This window comes from Choloepus didactylus, chromosome 10 (genome assembly GCF_015220235.1).
Source record: "Choloepus didactylus isolate mChoDid1 chromosome 10, mChoDid1.pri, whole genome shotgun sequence".
Lineage (NCBI taxonomy): Eukaryota > Metazoa > Chordata > Mammalia > Pilosa > Megalonychidae > Choloepus > Choloepus didactylus.
Window position 1 is genome coordinate 25762757 of NC_051316.1, and position 22398 is coordinate 25785154.

General features: G+C 38.4%; 1 protein-coding gene across 9 annotated transcripts in view; it reads left to right on the forward strand.

The window, feature by feature from the left end:
• The first annotated feature begins 2120 nt into the window (after window positions 1-2120).
• The window catches only part of CDC14B (cell division cycle 14B), a 143531-nt gene continuing 123253 nt past the window's right edge, over window positions 2121-22398 (forward strand). For 2 of the 9 annotated variants that reach the window (XM_037798206.1, XM_037798210.1), the window contains exon 1: window positions 2122-2660. In XM_037798206.1, the coding sequence (XP_037654134.1) occupies window positions 2501-2660 (160 nt within the window). In that variant the 5' untranslated portion in view covers window positions 2122-2500. Of the gene's footprint in view, window positions 2661-12808; window positions 12830-22398 lie in introns of those variants that run through there. The other 7 variants (XM_037798217.1, XM_037798209.1, XM_037798207.1 and 4 more) reach the window with 6 other exon arrangements.

Below are 22398 nucleotides of genomic sequence, written 5' to 3' on the forward strand. Positions count from 1 at the left end.
AAGCAAGCCAACTAAACTACATTTCTTGTACATTAAATTCTTGGAGCCCAGAGGTCAGCTTATTGAAAGGTGGGAAGAGTCAATTTGTTCATTAAGCTAAGTGACCCACAAAACAAATACCAGCTCAGGAATAGCACTTTTCTGCCACCATCTAAACATGGCCTAAAAAACAAAATATAAATAGGGTTTAAAACTTGAATATGTATACTTAGCACATGGACTTCCTATTCCCAAGAAAGGGAGACCTTCCCACATAATTACAAAGTGTAATCATATACCTGCTCTCTTACTGATGTTATGATAACAAAACTAGGAAACTACACATTTGTAAAATGTGCAAATGCTTAAATGGTATAATTATCTGTATTTCTGATGCTTTAAACATTTAAATCATATGCATTTTGGTAGAATTTCTAGCCTCAACACTATATTTGAAGGTGCGAGAAATGAACTGGTATAAGCGAGTGATATACATCTTGGCGCTTCAGTCTTAGTTTGATATTTAGATAAGTCACTCTCAAAAAAACAGAATGTCAAAAGGTTCTTGTATTTAGATAATTCCAGGGAACCAAGATGCCAACTCCCATGGCCCCTGGGCTTTCACTTCTCAGAAGCAGCCAGCTGGAATATCTACTCAAAACAAGACCTACTGTGGTAAAATCTCTGAGTCTGGAAAACCAGGTGGACCTTTCTAAGGTTGAACCCACAGAAGGGTATGAACAGCCTCCTTCTCGGGGTCAAAATAGAGATTCCATGACCTGGCCCCGTTTCTGCTTATCAAGCACTTCACAGCCTCCCAAGTCTCTTGCTTCTTTGCTGCCTCTGCAGACAAACACGTACACCGTTTTTAATTTAAGGCTTCACTGATTTCCCTAGGAAAGAGGGGGTTAAGAAAACTTCCTGGTCCAGCCTATGACTGAGATCCACACAGAACCGGCTATCCCCAGCCCCCTCCTCACCTTATTTAGCATAATTAAAGGTGAAGGCTCAGAACAATAGAAGTTAAGTAGCGCTTCTTGAGGTAGTCTATCAAAATTTGCATTTCTGGGAGGCTTTCAAAGAGGCTTACTCAAATTCATCTTTTATTTCCAAACTGGCAGTAACTGCAGAACTGCCCGCTAAAACGTTAAAATGCTTACGAAAACCAGGAATCGCTTGCAGAGGCTGTAAAATTTTGGACGATGAAATCTAGACTGCCCTCCAATCCTCGCGCCCCTTTTAGACGCTACCATGGAAATGTGTTTAAAAGGCACATGTCAGTTTTGGTTAAGGTCGAGACAGATAAGGTATTATTTTAACCCAGTGAAAACAGAAGGGCTGTTACCCGACAGCAAGATAAAAGTTCAAGGACTAAGGCTGCCGCTTGCTTCAAGACTTTATGATATAATCGGACCTGTCGACACCTTAGCTAAGAAAAACACAGCAGCTGGTGTGTAAAATTACTGAGTTAATGCGGGTACTGGGTTCCAAGACGAGGAATCCGCGGCTGTGCGGTGCAAGACATTACAGTATATCGTGTTTCCACGTTGAAGCAGTTCTTTCGACTCCTTGAGAAGTATTTGGTCTTCAATGCAGGGCATGGGTCAGTAAATAGAACGCAGCTGATTTAAATAGTTCTTTCGAAGTTCTAAAATCAACTTTACTTTAATTATATCTACAGCTGCGGACAGTTTACTCAGTCAATAACCTTTTTCAAGCCAGCAGCCATTGTAACAGTTTCTTTCACTTGGCACAAATTACAAGCGAAACCAAGAAATATTTAAAAACACAACACAACAAAACAAAACAACATAAATGCCCAAGAACTGGAGTTAAGTTATTAGGGTGGGACTTCGTAAAGGTTTGATAAATCGGCAAAGGAGGTTGGGAATCGTGATCTCGACACTCAGGGAGCACATGAACCAGAAAAGTTAGGGTGCTGGCAGAGGGTCGCGGGCACACTTTATCTCTGATTGGTGGAACCGCTCAGACTTTTCTTTATGGCGTCACCTGGTACCTGCCTGTAGAAAGGACCCGTCTCCGTGACGTCACGGCTCACCGACCAATGAAAGGCCTCCGTTTGCGGGCCCCGAGGAGGGTTGTGGGCCCTTTTTTGTGAATGAAACTCCTCGGAACAGCCCCCCTGGGGTCTTCGGGAGCTGCGGCCCGCTGTGCTCCAGCGCCTCCGCAGCAGCGTCCGCGACCGCCGTGGACGCGCGCGGTTACCCCGGCCAGCCCTAGTTGCCGGCGGCAGCTCTGTTGCCTCGGCCCGCGCCAGCAGGCTGCGGGGACCCGGAGGCGGGCTGGGGGCGCCGGCAGCGGCAGGAGGCGCTGTAGCGAGTGCTGCGGCGCGGGTCCCGCAGCGGCCGCAGGAGGAGCGGGGCAGGCGCCGTGGGCCGGGCCCCTCCTCCGGCTCCTGCGCGGCCGCCTCCCCCCGGGCTCGGCCGGCGCTCGCTGGCGGTGGCCTCGGTGGGCGCGCGGGGCCATGGTCGTGGCCCCCTGACGGGCCGCGGCCGCCTCCATGAAGCGGAAGAGCGAGCGGCGGCCGAGCTGGGCCGCCGCGCCCCCCTGCTCGCAACGCTCCTCGTCGACCTCGCCGGGCGTGAAGAAGAGCCGCAGCTCCACGTCGCAGGAGCTGCACCGTCTGGACAGGCAGGACGACCTGTACCTGGACATCTCCGGTGAGCTGGCGAGCGGGTGGCGGGGCACCCTGGACCCACTGCACCCCGCGCTGGGGTCCTAGCCCACCCAGCCAGACTGTAGCGGAACCTCTCGGGGCCGGACTGACACGCCTCCAGCCCCTTCCTTCGTAAAAGCCCCAGCCGGCCACACCCCCTTTCAGGACCCAGGCTTCCTGGGGGCGCCCCCCTACCCCAAGTTTCCATCTGCGTTTGTTAGGAGCTGTAACTTCACCCTTTTTGCACTCTCCGTCCCTCGCCAGATGGGCCGAGGGTCACCTTTCTAAATTGCTGGCGTCAGCTGGACGCCTCGTACGTGTTCCTCCCCCTCTGGCTTTTCCTAAGTTCTTGTATTTATCGCCTGCCAGAGTTGGAAGCACGGTTGGCTCTCGTGTGAGTTTGAACCCCTGAAATTAGCTCCAGAGGATTCCCCGAGTGCGCTGAACACGCCTGGCACGGGCGCTGCCCTGTTTGTTTGGCGTTTGCCAAACCGCTGTGCTGCTCCGTAGGAAATCTCGAGCGAGTCGAGCAGGGCGCAGCATTTCCCAAATCAAGCTCGGAAGCCAAGTCTTCCCTTTCCCTGGTCCTGGTTTCGTTCTCCTCCTCCTTGGGCGCACACACTTGCATACCCCAGACCTCCTAGAGATAATCCCCCCTTCCGTGCTTCGGGCATTTGAGCCACTCGGCATGCTGAGTGACCAGAGTTCTCACTTTTTAAAAAAGCTCGTCAGAGCAGGTAGAAAAGCAGCCCGTTGATAAGGTGTTTAATTACTGTGGATTCTATAATGCTTTAAGACTAATGAATCAACGCTGGCAGCTGTTTGGTTTGCCAGGATTGTCACTAAATCGTGTGAAGGCATTAAATGTGGTGATGGGTGTGAAAACGCTTTGTAAACAGTATAGCTGTCTACGGTTTTGAAGGAATTCGCAGTGTATGTGTAAAGCTAGGCATGAGGGGTTTTTATAAACCGTTTCCGGCTCTCAGACCTTGATGAACCAGGGAAGCTGGAATGGTCAGAACATTAATTTAGGAAGTATTTGGGCAAAGCAATTTAGTAGAAATTGTATTCAAGGTTGATGGACAGTGTGGAAAGTAAGGTCTATTTTAAATGCAGCTGAGTGGAGTGGAGGGTGTCTCAGCTTTTGGTGGATGGCCCTTGACGACTGGAGAAAGGAGGAGTTGCTGTAAGTTTACCTGTCCCTGGCTGGTGTCTGCAAGCCGGGTTCCAGAGTATGGCGGTGTCGGTGTAGGGGGTGAAGCCAGCTTGACCCCTTTAAAGATGTGCTCTCCAGACCCATGGCCCTGCCAAAGAGGTGTAGGGATCTTCACTTTCCTTATGCCCTTTGTTATGTATGCCTCTATTTATTTATACCTCTATACATTTGTTTTTTGTATTAAAAAGAAGTTTAATAGCATTTAATGAAATTTTAGGGCAAGTAAAGTAATACATTGTACAGAACTCTTAATTCTAAAGGTACGCGGGAGTATACAGTGAAAAGTTGGTCTCGCAGCCACCTCGCTTTCTTCCCCAGAGATGACCAGTGTTCCCAGTTTCTTGTGAATCCTTCGAGAAGTAAACTACGCATGCTTATGTATGTATGCATTCTCTACCATACCCATACACGGTAGCATATAATGTGAGGTTTTGCACATTGTTTTGTTTTCAGAGTATTTCTTAGTAGAATGATTGCTCTGTATTTGTACCTACAAAACTGCCTCATTTGATTTTAATTACTGCTCAGTATTCCATCCTTTAAATGTGTTATAATTTACTTAGCTCCCTATTGATGAACATTTAGGCTGTTTTTGATCAAAAAGGAAAGTTTTTGCCAAAGTCATTGGAGTAAATCTTCCTCCTTCACAGAAATAAAAGGCACTGTGGCTGGCCTTCAAAAGTCAGTGACCAGTGAATTGACTTCAGAAAATATCACCATGCAGAATACCCAGGAAAGAATTGTTGCAGTTGCATTATATAAAATCAAAGTGCTGTTATTGAGGTTTCAAGCCAAGGTAATGGAAGGGTCTCTTCTCATTAGCTCCAGAGTAGTAAGGGTCCACATTCCCTGGGATTTCTCCAAGTGTCCCTCAGTGACTTGGTTTCCTGGAAAAATGACTAGATCTCTGTTTCAGTGTAATATATGACAAATTGAAATAATTTTGGATGCAGGTTGGTTTCAGATTATTTTTTATTGGCCTTGTGGGGAAACTTGAGGCCTAGTCTACAGCAAATGGAAACTGGTCCCTTCTTTCCCAATTTGTTCCCTCAGCCATTGTTTTCTTAATTTAAAAAGCAGTTCATGCAAATGTTTTCTATTTTTTAAAGTAAAACAATACAAAAATGGGTATGTAAATGGAGTTAGCCTCCCTCTCTTGGTAACATAGCTTTTTTCCTTACTTCAATTTTCTATTCTAATTGAAGATTCTAGAAATTGTGCCCTACAAGCAAATATAGTTCTCTTTTTAATGGCTACATGGTATTCCATTTTATGGCTGAATTGTGATTGATTTAGTGATAATAAATATTATTTTGGGATATTCCGTGTCACTGTTGCAAATGGCTGCAGTAGCATCAGTAATTGTGTAAATCTGTGACTGTATCTGTAGAACAAATTTGTGGTAATGAAGATGTTAGGCCAAAGTATATATTGTAATTCTTTCTGTATTTGAAAATGTATAGGAAAAACTTTGTGGATACTGAAATTTTATAAAATTTCTCTGTGGAGATAGGAAGAGGGAAGGTGCAGTCAGAGCTTTGAAGTTGTGTATAATTTGCCTGCCACGATTTCCAAAATGTTCCATATTATGACAGTTTGCGTTAAATATCTCTCCTTGCTTTGTTGTCACCCGATTTTCATTTTTTAAATAACTTGAAGCATTGACAAGTTCTAAAAAATCATTTTAAAACTTGTAAGGTAAGTGTTTCTGAAATGCAAGTCAAGGAAGTATTTGCAGATACTTTTTTGCCTATTCATATGGCCCTAAGATACCTTGATTCAGGTTTGTAGATTTGGCTATGTTGTGAAGGTTCTTTTTATTTTTTTTGATGGAGATAAAATTCACATACCATAAAATTCACGCTTTTAAAGTGTACAATTCTGTGGTTTTTAGTATATTAACTCACAAGGTTGTGCAACTATTGCTGCTAAGTCCAGAAAATTTTCACCATCCCCAAAAGAAACTGTACCTATTAGCAGTCACTCCCATTCTGGGGTCCACCCAGTTCCTGGCAACCACTCATCTGCTTTCTGTTTCTGTTCTGGACATTTCACATAATTGGAATCATATAATATTTGGTCTTTTGTCTGGCTGCTTTTACTTAGCCTAATGTTTTCAAGGTTCATTCGAGTTGTAGCATGCATCATTACTTCATTCCTTTTGTGGCTGAATAATACTCCATTGTATGGACATAACACCTTTTATTTATCCGTTATTAGTTAATGGACATTTTTGTTTCCACTTTTCGGCGATTATGAATAATGCTGCTATGAACGTTCATGTACAAGGTTTTGGGTGGACATATGTTTTCAGTTCCTTTGGGTATATATACTGAGGAATGGAATTGCTGGGTCACATGTTTACTCAGTATTGAACATTTTGAGAAACCAGCACTTCCAAAGTGGTTCCACCATTAGCTTTTCCACCAGCAATATATGAGGGTTCCGGTTTCCCTACCTCCTTGCCAACACTTTTTAGTGGACTTTGAAGATTCTTTCACAGTGGGGTTGGTTTGTAAAAATTTGTAAATTTGTGCATATTATCACTTCTTAATGTGTTTTTAAGATACATTACTTTTTCTTTTTTACTTTAGTCCCTTGACATTTATCTGTGAGTTGCAACCTATTTATCTGTGAGTTGAATTCCCATAGATCTCAGAATATTTCATGTGTTTGCGTTTAATGTAGGATGTTTTAGGTCTATTTTTGATCCTGAAGGCCTTTATTATTGGTCGCTATTGTTTAGTGTTTAGCCAGTCACACCTCTTCACTGGGCGTCTCTTCTAGTGTATACCTGTACCAGGAGCAGTCTGATAAATTCTCACCCTGACCCTCTCAACCTCTTATCTGGCCAGTCATCCAGATCCTACCATGTGCAGTGACCTGGATTTTTTACCTGAGCTGTATTCCTGGTACAGTTACAGTGTATCATGTGAACAGGCATATGTATATATGTGTGTGTGTGTGTGTGTGTATGTGTTAATACTAAAGGTATACTGAGTAAAGATATGTTCAGAATGAGTTGGTAGCAGCCAAAGAAGAAGGGGGAACGAGGAGAGTTTTAAATTGGATTTGGAATTCGGTAACTCTCAAGATGAGAAAAAATACCAAAGAAGAAAAATTAGACACACTCAAGTATTTGATTTTCCTATGAACAGCCTTGAGGCCAGAGGTCTGAATCTTTTTGTTTCTATACTCCCAGCCCTTAGAGAGGGCCCTCCATAAATGTTTTCTGAATGAATGAAAACAGTCCCTTTCTGGGAAAGAGGGATGAGCAAATGCCACAGTGTACATTCTTCTTTCCTCTTTATTAACATCAGAAAAAAAAATTTAAAGACTATCAAACTACTGTATAATCTGTGTTTGATAATTTATAGGATTTGATAGTACAGAACTTTAATATATTTCACTTACTAATTTTTAAAATTTCTGATTGGTAAGCAAAATTTATAATAGCTACTAGCTAAAATATTCTTGGTGGTTTGCCTTACAATTGTTTAACTTGTTTTATTTTTAAGTTTTCTAGTTTGTGTCATGATAATATAACTTTTAAGGGGTGTCTGTATTATAACAGAAATAGTTTAGTTGGAGAAGTTCAAGTCAAGGTCAGGATTATCATTTTAAAGCACTGATTAATGGTGGTGTATTAGATATTCATCAACTAAAATGAAGCAGATATAGTGTCTCACTCGTTCTTTTTTAGAATCTTTAAAATTCACACCAGGTGTCACCATACAAGGAATATTAATGAATAAATGTTGATTAATTAATTGAAGTATTGAATGCTTACCATGTATGAAATAGTCGCACGTAGTCATTGTTTTCAGTGAGACAAGTATATTTTTCTTTGATGGAAAAGGAATGCTATTATGTGGAGTGCTGGAGGAAATTCATTTTTCCTAAAGAATTTTCATGTTGTAGATTATTGTGTTTCAGTCAATGAGGTTCATCAAAGTATTTTTCTTCTTGCCTATGACTTGCTTCTATACTTACTCTTAAATTTCTGTGTAATGTGAATTTATTTTCTTGATTTACATGCTTGTTTAGTTCCTCAATAGTTTCATGTCTGATGGTGTCAGTGTTAGTTATCTGCTTTAAATCTAATTCCTTAGCTATTCCAGCACCACATACAGGCAAAAATTTAACTCAGTTTCAATGTTACTGCATAAATAGACAAGCAAGAGGGGAAATGGAGATGAAGGGAAAGTAAAATAAATGGTTTGCAAAGATGGCACTAAAGCAAGGGAGTTGCCATTACTGCAGTGCAAATTTTAACTCTTCTATTCCTTTGAATGGAAATGAATCTCCCTAATTCCCTGTTGGGGTTAGGGAAAACTGGAATGAAACTTCTTTGTGGATTTTTAGCTTGGAAGGAGGGCATTTGCACCTACAGATGACATTTCTTGGAAAGTTCCCAGATAGTGTGGAGATGTGTGTGTGTTGGGGGAGGTCACTGAATTGATGGGATAGGTGTTTTGGTTTTTTAAAGAATTTCAAGAGACCATCTAGAAACAACCCACTTCTCTACTCTTCTGGGAGGAAGCCAAGGATAAGAGATAAGTGATTTGGCCAAATTGATGCAGTTTGTTTTTGGCAAAGCTATGGCTAAAGCCCAGACTCCTGACTTACTGTTGGTTACAGATAAAACTTGAGTTGTGCATAGATTATTTATTGAACTTCTACTAGTTAGTCCTGTGCTGCTTAGGCCAGCAGATGATATCATAATCGGTACTGAATAAGTAGTATCTGTAAAGTTGAATTAGATGAACAGTTACCAAGTGAATTTGGAAAAATAAGCAAACCAAATACATAATTCAGGTCCTCCAGAGCTCATACTGTTTTACAAATTGGCCTTCATCAGAGCGCAAATTTTCCAGATGCTTCATTCATTCCAGAAATGTGTAATGAATACCTAGTCTGCCAGGCCTTTTTTTTTTTTTTTTAATAAGTGCTAAAAATAGAGCACAGCAGTTGACAAATTCCTGCTCTCATGGAGTTTATGTTTTCTTTGTTAACAAAGAGGGTCCAAGGGAGAACTGGTGGAAACATATCCTAATTGAAAGCTATGGGGAAGAAAAACTTGGATCATAGTTTTTTTGAAGAAACGCAATTCTATGAGGCCGACTAATCTAATGGTTAGGCCTGGGAAGGCGGGGAAAACACATCTCTGTCCCACCCTGGGATTGAGCACGGGCAGATTACTGTTACCCTTTTAGCACCTTAATTCCCTCATCTCTTTAAAAATAACCCACAGAGAAGTGGTGAGGATGAAATGAGGGGGATGCATGTGAAGTGCTTGGCTTGCTGTCTTGTCATTGACTGTCAGGGCTCATAGATGTTCTAGTGATGAAAGTTTGACAGCAGTGGGGTAGGCTGGGGATGCAAAGGGCAGATTGAGACACAGTCATCATAGTTGGGAGAATTTCAAGCCAAGAAGCAAAAATTTCCCCCATACGTGTACGTGCACAAAAGGTTTAGTGAATCAGCACAGTGAAAATGCAGTGTGTTCCTCACTCTGCTTCTCAGAATGATCTTCAGAGCAGAAATGCTTCAGATGGGGTTGGCTCAGTGTTAGTGAGGGTGGAGGAGGAGGTTTCACGCTGTGTTGATCACATTTTCCCAAGGCCCCAAAGATTATGGTTTCTCTTTAAAGATTCCTTATAAGAGGAAGAATAAGCTGAAGCTGTTGCTTCATTTTTGAGGTTATTGGTATGTATTTTTATTTTACTGACGTTTAAATGTTACCTATTATTAAACCACAGCTAAAGTTTTGGGGGATTCTTCTGAAATATGCAGAGGCCTCATGAAAGAGCCTCAGGTGGAAGATTATGGAAAATAAAACACATAAATTAAATTCTTTACTGATGGAATATACCTTTTCGGAGTGGTTAATTTAAAACATAACTGTGCCCTATGGCACATTGGCAGATGGGTATTTTGGAGTTTTGTAATGCAAATTGCCCTTTAAAGGGCCTTTCCATACTTAATATGTAGCACAGAGACACAAGTTATTTGAAAGGGGTGGGAATCGGACATAAATAAGAAATTATATTTTTAAAGCTATTTTTTATATTAGAAAAATGAATTTCAGTAGCCAGTATTTTGTTTTCTTTACACCCTCGCTACAGAATGTTTTCAACTGTCCTTTAAGGTCCTTCACATTAAAATTAATTTTTTAACTAACTGTAAGTTAAAATGAAAAACATGGGTATAGACTGGTTTAAAGCTATCCCTCACTTAGGACAACATGTTTATGAGGTAAGTAGGCACAGGGATTGTTGTGGACAGAAAGTAGAGATTGTTTAAGAGACAGGCTGGCTCAGTGGGAGCTACCAGTTTTCAAATATTTTTTCCATTATTCTTTGGTTTTTAGTTTCAGTGATTAGTCTTGTTTTATAAGAAGGAGGAATTACTTTAAAAAGACATTTTCCGATATGAATTTGATTTTAGGATTCAAGGATATTTAAATATGTACGTCTCATCTGGATTCTCTAGTTTATATGAAAGTTTTACGCCCTTCTCTCTCTCTTTTTTTCTATAGCTTTTCATGGATACTGCTCCAACAAAGGTATTCAGATCATTGACTCTACTTGCAGTTCTTTCTGATGATTTTAAATTGTAGAATTTAATCTCTTAGCTGTGATTCTTGTTTCTTGGTTCCATCCCTTCCTGTTTGCTTATCTTAATCTCAGACTTAGGTAATAGATTTTTTTTTTTAAATAACCATAAGTATCTTTGGTATGTTACTGATTTAGTCTAAATTTGTCTATATATGAAAAGTTTTGTTGTTTTCTTTGTATAGATAATGTTGAAAGTAGTTTCTGTGAGATAATTATGAATGCCAAGTTTTGGGTGGAGGATATTTTTGGTAATAGTAAACTTTTTCTTTTTAATTGAATTTCACTTTTGTGGGCTTTTGCTGAAAGGATATTTACAATGATTGGTTATAACAGCTATTATAGCAGTTATTCTTGATTTTTTTTCCCCTAGGTTTCTCAGTTCTTTCTAGGCATTTCTTTGCTTAATGGACAGTTTTATATCTACCTCATTTGACAAGAGGGAAATTTCACAAAATGCAAGCTGAACTTGGGGAAGAGGGAAGCTCTTTTATATTTATTTTATTTTGTAAACAAAATTAAAAAGTATTCTGATTCACTTTGTTTAGGCTCCTCAAATAAGGGCAGTTATTAAAAGATCAAATTAGAATGGCTCCACATGGATGTTTCAAATGATTTTTTTTATTTCAAACTTTATTCTCTTTGTCTTTTATACAGCTCCTTTAATTCTTAGTGTCATTTACATTCTAGAGGAGCAATTCTCTTAGGGTGTTTTATTCACCAGTCAGTTCAAAGATTTGGTCCCATTGTCTTTGAGTCTGAAAAGCTGAGGAAGCTAGGCTGGATACATTGATTCTAATTGCGTGATAACACATATTGACTTCATTTCTCAGGTAGTTCACTTTTATACCATTAAAATTTAGTTGGCAGGGTACTTTGCACAAAAGAAAAACATCTTGTTCCTGATGTCGATGATATTTGCTGTTCCTTCAAGTTCCAATTTGAAAGTAAAATTACCTTCTTGGCACTGCGATGCAGTTTATGACATTGATCTTTTTATACCCCATCCAAAAAATGCTATAATATCATTACAAATTCTGAATTCTGCAAAGCCCTCTATTTTAGGACCATTTCAGCTGAATCATTCTCTGTATTTTGTTCATTTATCCTCATTTGTATGAACTGTGATATGGAATTAATGTGTCCATTCAATAAGTATTTATTGAGCAACTACTTTGAGCCAGGTGGGAGGCAGGAGGGATATGAAGATTTGCATATCCCTTATTCTCTAATTGTTTGAAAAGGAGTAGACTCTTAAGTCATCTCAATGAAGACAGGTAATGAAGAAATCTGTCATTGTGTAGTTTTGCTCCCTTTCATTTAAACAGTGTCAAGTTGAGAGAATTTTGTGATGGATGTGTCCTTTCATAATTCCTACATCAAGTGAATTATTTTTTTCCAAAACTGGTGAAAATGACCTGTCTCACAGTGTCTCATCTCTCATGTGTGTGCACAGACATGCAAGTGTGTTTTAACCTTTAAAAGAAACAGAAGGAGAGAGCTTCATTTTGATATATCACATATATAAAAGTATAGAGCTAATAATATTGAAAGCCATATCTCTTCTAAAATACGGCCTAAAGTGAAAGGTCTACATTTCTATTAATTATATATATCTAATTTGAATCTCAAAGTATCCCAGTACATACAATTTAAAATGAGTTATCTTGTTTATTCTTGTTAAAAAGAAATGACTGCAAATTCATAGAGGCAAGAAAGCAGAATATTGGTTACAAGGGGTGGTGGCAGATATAAAAATCACTAAATCCTTTAGGGAATTGATTTGGTATGTGTAACTTGAACTGAAAAGCATTCTGATTTTCACATTCTTTTATGGGTGCTGAAAAAGAATTGCTTTGACATGAATGTATAACAGAATTCAAATTAGGGTTTTAAATTTTGGGGAGCTATTCTCAATTTGCTCTTAGAATTTTTTATTGTAATGCTGTCATTAGCTAGCTTGTTGGAGCACCTAATTCATGAAACCCAAAGCATCTTAATATGCATTTCTTTCTTTTTTGACAATGTCAAAAATGCTTTGAATTTAGCTAGCAAACACAACTGGGGCTGGTATTTTAACTCCACTATTAATGTATTCTAATTTTAGATGTATTCTATTGTGACTAAAAGAGCTTAAAGCACAAATTCCATCAGGTTATGTTTTATAGTCTCATTCTTGCAATACCTACTGCAGGAGTTGCAAGAGAGATAACAGACTTGAGCCCTGTTTGAATTCCTGTTTTTTGCTTCATCTCCGTAATAGCTGCTGCAGTAGAGATTTCTTACATGACCCCTGATCTTTGTGAAGTGACAGTAGTACACGGAACTGGGTAAGACGAGGTATGACCTGGTGCCTGCTAACTCTATTGCATAGAGGAGCTTATCTGTGAAGATCACGGACACTTGGATGGATGACTGAACAGATGGGATTGCTGCAAAGGAGGCCTGAGCTAGGTTTTAAAGATTGTCTTATTTTCTCCTCCAGAACCAGCATGAATTACTCCTGATCACAGTAATAGCCATGAGTTTCTGCATACTCCTTCCTCCTGACTGCACCACTGCTTCTCTTGTAATGGCAGTTGGGGAAGAGGGTCAAGAGGAAAATACCCTTGTCATACTTCCCTGGACCTTCTCACATTGCTCTTATATTCTGCCAGTGACATGACATTTAACCTGTATTAATGTATCCATTCAACAAATATTTATTGAGCAACTGCTTTGAGCAAGGGACTGGGCTTTGCTCCAAAATTAAAAAAGAAAATTATTTAGTGGAATCTCTCTTATTGTGGAGGGCAGGAAAAGGAAGATATATGCCAAAGCATGTTTTTTTGGACCTATTTATATCGGTTTAATCAAACATTTTTAGGGGTTAAATTTGTGGACTTAGAAGACAGTCATTTCCAGCCACAGAGCTAAAGGGATTTTTTTCTTAATTTAACAGTTTGGAGAATTTCCAAAATAAAGATGTGGGATATTCTGAAGCTTAACCAATAAATTTAGACTTTTTTTTTAAAAACCATAGCTTTGGATTAAGGATTCTACTTTAAATTAATTTCAGGCAATAAATAGTATTCTCATATAGGTTTAGGAATAGGGATATTACATTTTGCTTTCTGCTATAAAAGCAGTTTTTTCATAATGGAAATTACTTATGTATATATTACACACCCCATCTAATATACTCGTATACAGTGCTGCTTTGTTGTAATTATATTTTCTATATATTTTACTCAAAATAAATAGGTGTATATAAAACATAAGTGTCTTATTTTGGGTTCTCCCAGAACAGACTCTGAGTCAAGGATTCTAGCATAGGTACTTCCTTTGGGAGGTGATCCCAGGAAACCAGGAAACCCAGGGGAGTGGGGAAGTGAGATGGGTAAGGAAAGGCAGCCAATAAGTGGTTGATTATGTAGCAAGTTATTATGGTGGTAACTGGAGTTTGATCCACTAACTAGGAAATTTGGGAGCTAGTCTAGAGCACATGCTTCGGAGTTATCCCAACAGGGTGGAGGGCACTGGGATATTTATACACCAGTAACTCAGTTATTGGTTGAAGGTTGCTGGGGAAGGGTGAATTAGCATTTTCAGGTGTGGTGAGGGTAGGCAACATGGGCTCTAGAGGCCAGAGAAAGCCTGAAAAGAAATGCTGGTGCCATTAGAAATAGGGCTTAAAGTAGGGGATGGGTTTTGGGTGGGGCACTTACAGAACCTGACACAGTCAGTTATGGTATTGTTAATTTTTTTCTCTACGCTATTAATGATTTTATTGTAAGCTCTTGGCTCTAGTTAGCTCTCAACCATTACCTCAAGTTGAGTTTGCTATTGTCACAATGTTGTGTCCTACAAGGGCATTTTTGACAGCTGTTGGGAAAAGATATGCAGGTGATGGCAGGGATTTGTTAGAAAGAACTAATGGAAGAGTACAAAGCTGGGTGTTTACAATGCGAGCTTAATGAGACCCTTAAAAGAAATGTTTAAGGAAACAAGGTAAAGATCAATACGCAGTTGAGGACTGTTGGAAATTCTTTTTTTATGATGGGCTTTATAAACATCACTGTAGCTTGGAGGTTAGACTAACAATTGTGTGATTAGCGTCTAGAAGAATTACAGCCAGAGACAAGTCCTGACTTCCGTTAATGTGAAGTGACTGAAAGAGCTGAGCTTTTGCCAGTGTAGAATGCCAGGAATGAATCTCCATGGAGACTGCAGATTCAGTTCAAATTCCATTTCCGGGAACTCCTCATCCTTAGCTCAGGGGAGTATACGCGAGTGTGAGAGGTCAGCCACCTTACGTTCTTTTATTTCCAACAAGTCAGAAAAAAAGTGTTAGAAACTCTTGGAACTGTTTAAAGATAAATAAATCTATTGGTTTAAATGCTTAAGTGTTTATAATCTCTGTGTACAAAGTGAAATCATATGAAATCACAGATTACCACATGTGGTGCCCCTAAGTGCTGTTTTCCATAGATAACTTTTTGGATGCTTTTCCCACATTATTAAAGCCTTGTGCAGTATCTTTTCATTTCTCCCTTGGAAATAATGATATTCATATCATTTTTATCAGAGGGGATAAAGAAGTCTTACTGCTAACGCTGGTAAGATGTGGAATTTAATAGTGCTGAAACTTTCACATGGGACCAAGTTTAAACAATAAAGACTTTGACTTTGAAATTATTAGAAATAATTTTTCTGCTGCTTCTCCAAGATCAGTGGGCAGCTTTTCAAACTTATTTGAATAAGTAGCACTGTTATATCTTTCCCTCCTTTTAATCCAGTTACACGTACTTGAGGTGCATCCCTAATTCTGGGTTCATGACACATTCCTCATTGGCCTATGCATGGCCCTTTCTTTGTTTTTGAAATATAAGTCACTAAACACTGTTCCTCTTCACCTAGAGTTGCATTCTTTTTCTTTTAGTTTTCCCTTTTATTCATATTTTGAATAGGTAATGCATGCACATGGTTCAAATTTCAAGAGATACAGAAGAGTAAACAGGGCAGAGTAAGAGTCCCACTTCCTCTGTCATCTAGATACCTGTTTCCCTCTCCAGAAGCAACATTACTCACTTCTCATATGTCTCTCCAGAGACCTTCTGTGTATTTACAAATGTGTATGTATGTCTTTATATATATTTACATATATTTCCCCCCTCATACAGATTACAGCGTGTTATTCCCACTGTTCTGCACCTTTGCACACTGCTCTTTGAAGGTTACTCAGGGAGAGCAGAAGTGGAACAAGGGAGACGGAGGATCTTAATGGGTGGTGATTTCAAGCTTGCTCTAGATTGAGATGTGAGGATCATAGCTTCTCTATCGTTGATGTCTGTTGGATGCTAAGGCCCATGCTAAGATCTGTATCTTCCTCTTCCCACCCCTCAAAATAAAAAGTTTATAAGAGATAGGCGCTCATTATTTTTTAAAAAGACAATACAAAAAGGGGGAAAAAGAGGAAATTATCTATGATCCTACTAGCAAGGTGTTTATCAGGATATACTTGGTTATGCTGTAATAACAACCCCCAGAATCTCAGCAGCTTAAGGACTTGATTCTTGTTTCTGTTTCACAGTCACTTTGGGTCAGCAGGAGATTGTGCCTGTGGTAATTGCTTGGGGACCTCGGCCATGAACAGCAGTCACCTTGAATGTTGCTCGTCCCTGTGCCAGAGGAAAAGAGTGCTGTGGAGGGTCTTGAATCAGCAATTAAATGCTCATTTCCTCTCATAGCTCATTGGCTAGAATTAATTACATAGTCCCACCCAACCACAACGGGGCACAAATGTGCTTGGTAGGTGAGGAACTGGAATTACCTGGTAAACAGCATTAATTACTGACTACCACATTTAGCCTTCTCGATTGTTCACTGCATATTTATATACACAGATATCTCTTTAGGGAAATACATTTTTTACATCAAGATAAACACTATAAATATTACATCGTTAACGTTTTTCCCCACTTCATATATTTTATTTTTCATTTCCATAAATAAATACATACCGAAATATGGACGTCTTTTAAGTAGATGCATATTATTTATTGCCTTGTACAGAGGTAAAATAATGTATTTATTTTCTTGTGGAAAAATGTACATAAATTCATTTGCATAAAATTGGGTAGAGAATTTCTGGGGTTGTGGACTCTACCCAGCTAGGCCATGGATTCTTGTCATGGTCTCTAGGTTGTAAATAGAAGCTTTATTTGGAATGCCCCTTCCTAATCCCCTTCTTCCCCTCATAAGGTATCTTTTTATAATTAAAAAAATTTAATATTTGGTATAAGTAAACACATTCACGTGGTTTCAGAAAAAGTATAAAGGGTGAGCAGTCTCCCACTTGCCCCTCTCTGACTTCTTGCCCATCTGCCCAGTTCTCCCTGCCAATCCTCCACAGGTCTTATGTTTCCCTGTGGAGTTTTTGTTTGTTGCTTTTAAAAATTATTATAACAAACTTTATTTTGAATAATTTTAGATTTACAGAAAATTGCAAAGATAATATAGAAAGGTTCTGGTTAACTCCTCACCCAGTTTTTCCTAATGTTAAGATTTTATATTACCTTGGCAAGTTTGTCAAAATTAAAAGCCAGCATTGATAGAAGCTTTTATTAAATAAACTACAGATTTTATTTGATATCTCCAGGTTTTTAATTGATCTTTTTTTTTTTTTTTTGTTCTAGGATATAGTCTAGAATACTACATTGAATTTAGTAGATTGGTTTTGGGCTAAAAGATAGTGTATTCTATACATGGTGTGTGCCTCGCTGTTTTCAATTGACACATTTCATTGATTCTAAACTGCAGTAGATTGTAATTGTTATTTTAAGTACTTCTAGGAAAAGAAATATACTGCCAATTATAATTGTAAATCACTGTAAGATACAGCCTAGTTTCAGAGATGTTCAAAATGTGCATCTCAGAATTGATGGAACATGATATATTTTGGAGGTCTTTCAATTTTATTTCATAGAGAGCTTCCTCATTCTTTTTTTATAGTTGAATAGGATTTCACTTTATAATGTACATAAGCTCTTTAATCAGACCCTTACGATGTTCATTTGGATTGTTTCCACCCTCCAGCTATGAAAAATAATTCTGTATTGAATAACCTGGTGTACGTGCCATTTCACATATGTACAGATGTGCATATCAGATGACTTTCAAAAGTGAATTGCTAAATTAGAGATTTTATGGTTCTAATTTTGATAGAAGTTTTACCGATTTACAGTTTCCTTAGCAATGTATGAGGAGTACTTTTTTCCTTTTAATCTCACCAATCTTTTGGGTTTTTGTCAATCTGATAGAAAATTACAATTTCATTGTAACTTTCATTTGTGTTTCTCTTATGAGTATAGGTTGAGTTTCTGAAACTGGCTGTAAATATCGTTTGCTTGTTTTTCTGTTGGGTTAGTGGCTGTTTCCAATTTCTATGTATTAGGCTCTTTAAATATCTGGGAAATTATTATCTGATTTACAAATAGATTTTCTATTTGTCATTTGCCTTTTGACTTTGTTACAGTTGTGGTGGTGTGCGTTTGCCAGGCAGAGTTTATAGTTGAACCATTCTCTTATGGCTTCTGGACTCAGAGTTTAAGGAATTCTCTTATGTTTTCTTCTGGTTCTCCCCTTCTGGCCTTTATGCTATTGTTGTCATACTAATTACTTTTACCTATATTGTAAACCCCAATAATAATTCATTATTATTATTTTTGTTAAAACAATTACCTTTTAAAGAGATTTAAATAAGAACAATAAATCTTAAATATTTACCCATTGTAGTTAGTATTTCTAATACCCCCCATTACATCCAGATTTCCAAGTATCATTTTCTTTCTGCCTGAAGGATGTCTTTTTTTTTTTTTTAAACAATTTTATTCACACACCATATAGTCTGCCCTAAGTATATAATCAGTGGCTCCTGGTATAATCACATAGTTACACATTCACCACCACAGTCTATATGAGAACAAACCCATTTTGAAGGTTGTTTTTTTTTTTTAACATTTCTTACAGTATGAGTCTGCTACTGATGAAGTCTTTCATCTTTTGAATGTCTAAAATTGTCTTCATTGTGCCTTTGTTTTTGAAAGATTTTTGCCCCAAATAAAATTATAGGTTGACAGTTTTTTTTCTTTTAATACTTTTAAGATGTTCAACTGTTTTATCATTTGTATTGGTTCAACAAGAAATCTGATGTCCATATTTTTTTTTTTTTGTATATAATGTGTACTTTTTCTCTAGCTGGTTTGAAAATTTTCTCTCTTTTTTTAAAAATACAGTTTCTTTGAGATATATCCACATACTATACAGTCATCCACAATGTATAATCAGTTATTCACGGTACCATCACATAGTTCTGCATTCATCACCAGAATCAATTTTTGAACATTTTCCTTACTCCAAAAAAAAAAAAAAAAGAAAGAAAAAAAGAATACCTAAAACACTGCATCCTCTCCATCCCACCCTATTTTTCATTTAATTTTTGTCCCCCTTTTTTCTATTCATTTATCTATACTCTGGACAAATGGAATGTGAGCCACAAGGTTTTTAACAATCACATAGTCACACTGTGTAAGCTACATAGCTATACAATTGTCTTCAAGAATCAAGGCCACTGGGTTGCAATTCAACAGTTTCAGGTATTTCCCTTTAGCCACGCCAACACACTAAAAACTAAAAAGGGACATCTATATAGTGCATAAGAATACCCTCCAGAGTGACCTTGACTCCATTTGAAATCTTCCAGCTACTGAAAGCTCACTTTGTTTCATCTGTCTTCCCCCTTTTGGTCAAGAAGATTCTCTCAGTCTGAGGATGCAGGGTCCAGGCTCATCCCTGGGAGTCATGTCCTGCGTTGCCAGGGGCATTTAAACCCTTGAGAGTCATGTCCCACATAGTGGGGAGGGCAGTGAGTTTACCTGCCGAGTGCGCTTAGAGAGAGACAGACTACATCTAAGCAACAAAAAGGTTCTCTGGGGGAGACTCTTAGGCACAATTATTATTATTTTTTTAAATACAGTTTTATTGAAATATATTCACATAACTTACAGTCATCCACAGGGTATAATCAACTATTCATAGTACCATCATATAGTTGTGCATTCATCACCAGAATCAATTTTTGAACATTTTCCTTACTCCAAAAAAAGTAAAATAAAATAAAACTAAAAGTAAAAAGGAACACCCAAAACGTCCCACCCCCCCATCCCACCCTATTTTTCATTTAGTTTTTGTCCACATTTTTCTACTCATCTGTCCATACACTGGACAAAGGGAGTGTGAGCTACGAGGTTTTTGCAATCACACAGTCACACCATGTAAGCTACAAAATTATGCAGTTATCTTCAAGAATCAAGCCTGCTGGGTTGCAGTTCAACTGTTTCAGGTATTTTCTTCTAGCTATTCCAATATACTAAAAACTAGGAAGAGATATCTAAATAGCACATAAGAATACCCTCCAGAGTGACCTCTCAACTCCACTTGAAATCTCTCAGCCACTGAAACTTTATTTTGTTTCATTTCACTTCCCCCTTTTTGTCAAGAAGATTTTCTCAATCCCACGATGCCAAGTCCAGGCTCATCCCTAGGAGTCATGTCCTGCATTGCCAGGGCGTTTTACACCCCTGGGAGTCGTATCCCACGTAGAGGGGAGGGCAGTGAGTTTACCTGCCGAGTGGGCTTACAGAGAGAGGGCCACATCTCAGCAACAAAGAAGTTCTCTGGGGGAGACTCTCAGGCACAATTATAAGTAAGATTTTCTCTTTATCTCTGTTTTGAGCAAGTTGATTATGATGTACCTTAGTTTAGTTTTCTTCATTTTTTTTGTGCTTAAGATTCATTGAGCTTCTTGGATCTAGGTTTGCAGATTTCATGAAGTTTAGAAAGTTTTTGGCTATTATAGCTTTAAATATTTTTTTCTGCCCTCCCACTTCCTGGAGGACTCCAATTATCTATATTTTAGGACATTTTAAGTTGTCCAGAAACTCACTGATTTTGGGGGGTGGGGTGGGGTTCCTTTTTTTTTTTCCTTTCTCTCTCATTTTGGATAGTTTTCTATTGCTATGCCTTAAAGTTCATTAATCTTCTTTTCTCCTATGTCTTATCTGCCATTGATTTCATCCAGTGTTTTTCATCTCATACATTGCTGTCATCTCCTGAAGTTCAGTTTGGGTTGCTTGAATGTTTTTATATGTCTCTACTTATTTTTTTTCAACAACAATTTATTGAAATAACATTCACATACCATACAATTCATCAATTTAAAGTGTACATGTTAATAGTTTGTAGTATATTTACCTAGTTATGCATCCATTACAATATTCTAATTTTAGAACATTTTCATCATTCCACAAAGAAATCTTGTACCTATTAGCAGTCATTTGCCATTCCCTTTCCCTTCCTTTTCTACCCCAGCCCTAGGCAACCACTGTGAGTCTTCTCTTTGTATATAGATTTTCTACTTACGATATTTCATATAAAAGGGATCATGAAATACATGATCTTTTGTGACTAGTTTCTTTCACTTAGCATGTCTTCAATGTCCATCTGTATTGTAACATGTATCAGTGCTTCATTCCTTCTTATGGCTGCATAATATTCCAATGTATGAATATTCATCAGTTGATAGATATTTGGGTTGTGTTCACTGTGGGGCTATTATGAATAGCTGCTATGAACATTAATACTGAAGTTATGTGGACATATATTTTCATTTACTCATCTTATTGAACATATGAAATGCAGTTAAAATAATTTAATGTCCTTCTCTGCTAATCCTCTAATCCTAACATTTGTGTTAGTTCTGGGTCTGTTTTGACTGATTGTTCTTTTCATTATGTATCAAGCTTTTCTGCTTCTTTGCATGCCTGGCAATCTTTAATTGGATGCAAAATTTCCCCTTATTGGTTACTGGGTATTTAATCTTCCTATAAGTCCTGAGCTTTGTTCAGGGATGCAGTTAAGTTATTGGGAAACATTGTGATCTTTTCAGGTCTTGCTTTTATGATTTGTTAGGTAGCTCTAGATCCGTACTCACTCTAGGGCTAGTTATGCCTTACTACTGAGGCAAGACCTTCCTGAGTACTCTACCCAGTATCCCATGACTTGTGAAGTTTTCCATAATGGCTGTTGGGAACAAGTCCTCTTCCTGGCCCTGTGTGAGCACGAGGCACTGTTCATTCCAATCCTTTTGGATGGTTCTTTCCTGAGTCTCTGATAGTTTGTTCACATGCTGTTTGCTAAGTACTTGAGACCCTCTGCAAATCTCTGGGGTTCTCTGTGCAGCTTTATCTTCTTTGGTACTCTGTCCCATAACCTTGTTGCCTTGGTTTCCCTGGACTCTCTGCTCCATCTCCCCAACACAGGGAGACTACAAGGCTCTGCCTTAGTTCATCCTTGCTGTGCAGTGCCAATAAACTGGGGCAATCATAAGGTTAACCCATTTGTTCCCTATCAGGGCCACTGTCCTCCATTGCCTGATATCCAGAGTCTTGAAAAACACTGCTTAATATGTTCTGTCTTTTTAATTTGTGTGTTTTCAAGAGGAAGGAGCAAATTGGGTCCTTGTTCCTCTATCTTGGCTGGAAATGGAAATCCTGTGTTTTCTTATAGATTTTAATGGTTTCTTTTTTTTTTTTTTAATATTTAATCATTTTATCCATTTGAAATTTATTCTGCTGTGATGTCAGGGAGCCACTTTTTATTTTTTTTTCAGATGGCATCCTAATACCTTTTAATTACTTGATATCTGCTTTGATTTGCCATATTTGTCATGTGTACATTCCTATATATGTTCGGGTCTGTTTTAGGGCTTTCTTTTCTGTTCTATTGTCTAAATATCTATTCATATGCCAGGAACACACTGTTTTAGTAATGGAGGCCTTTTAATATATTATAATATATGGTAGTACTGA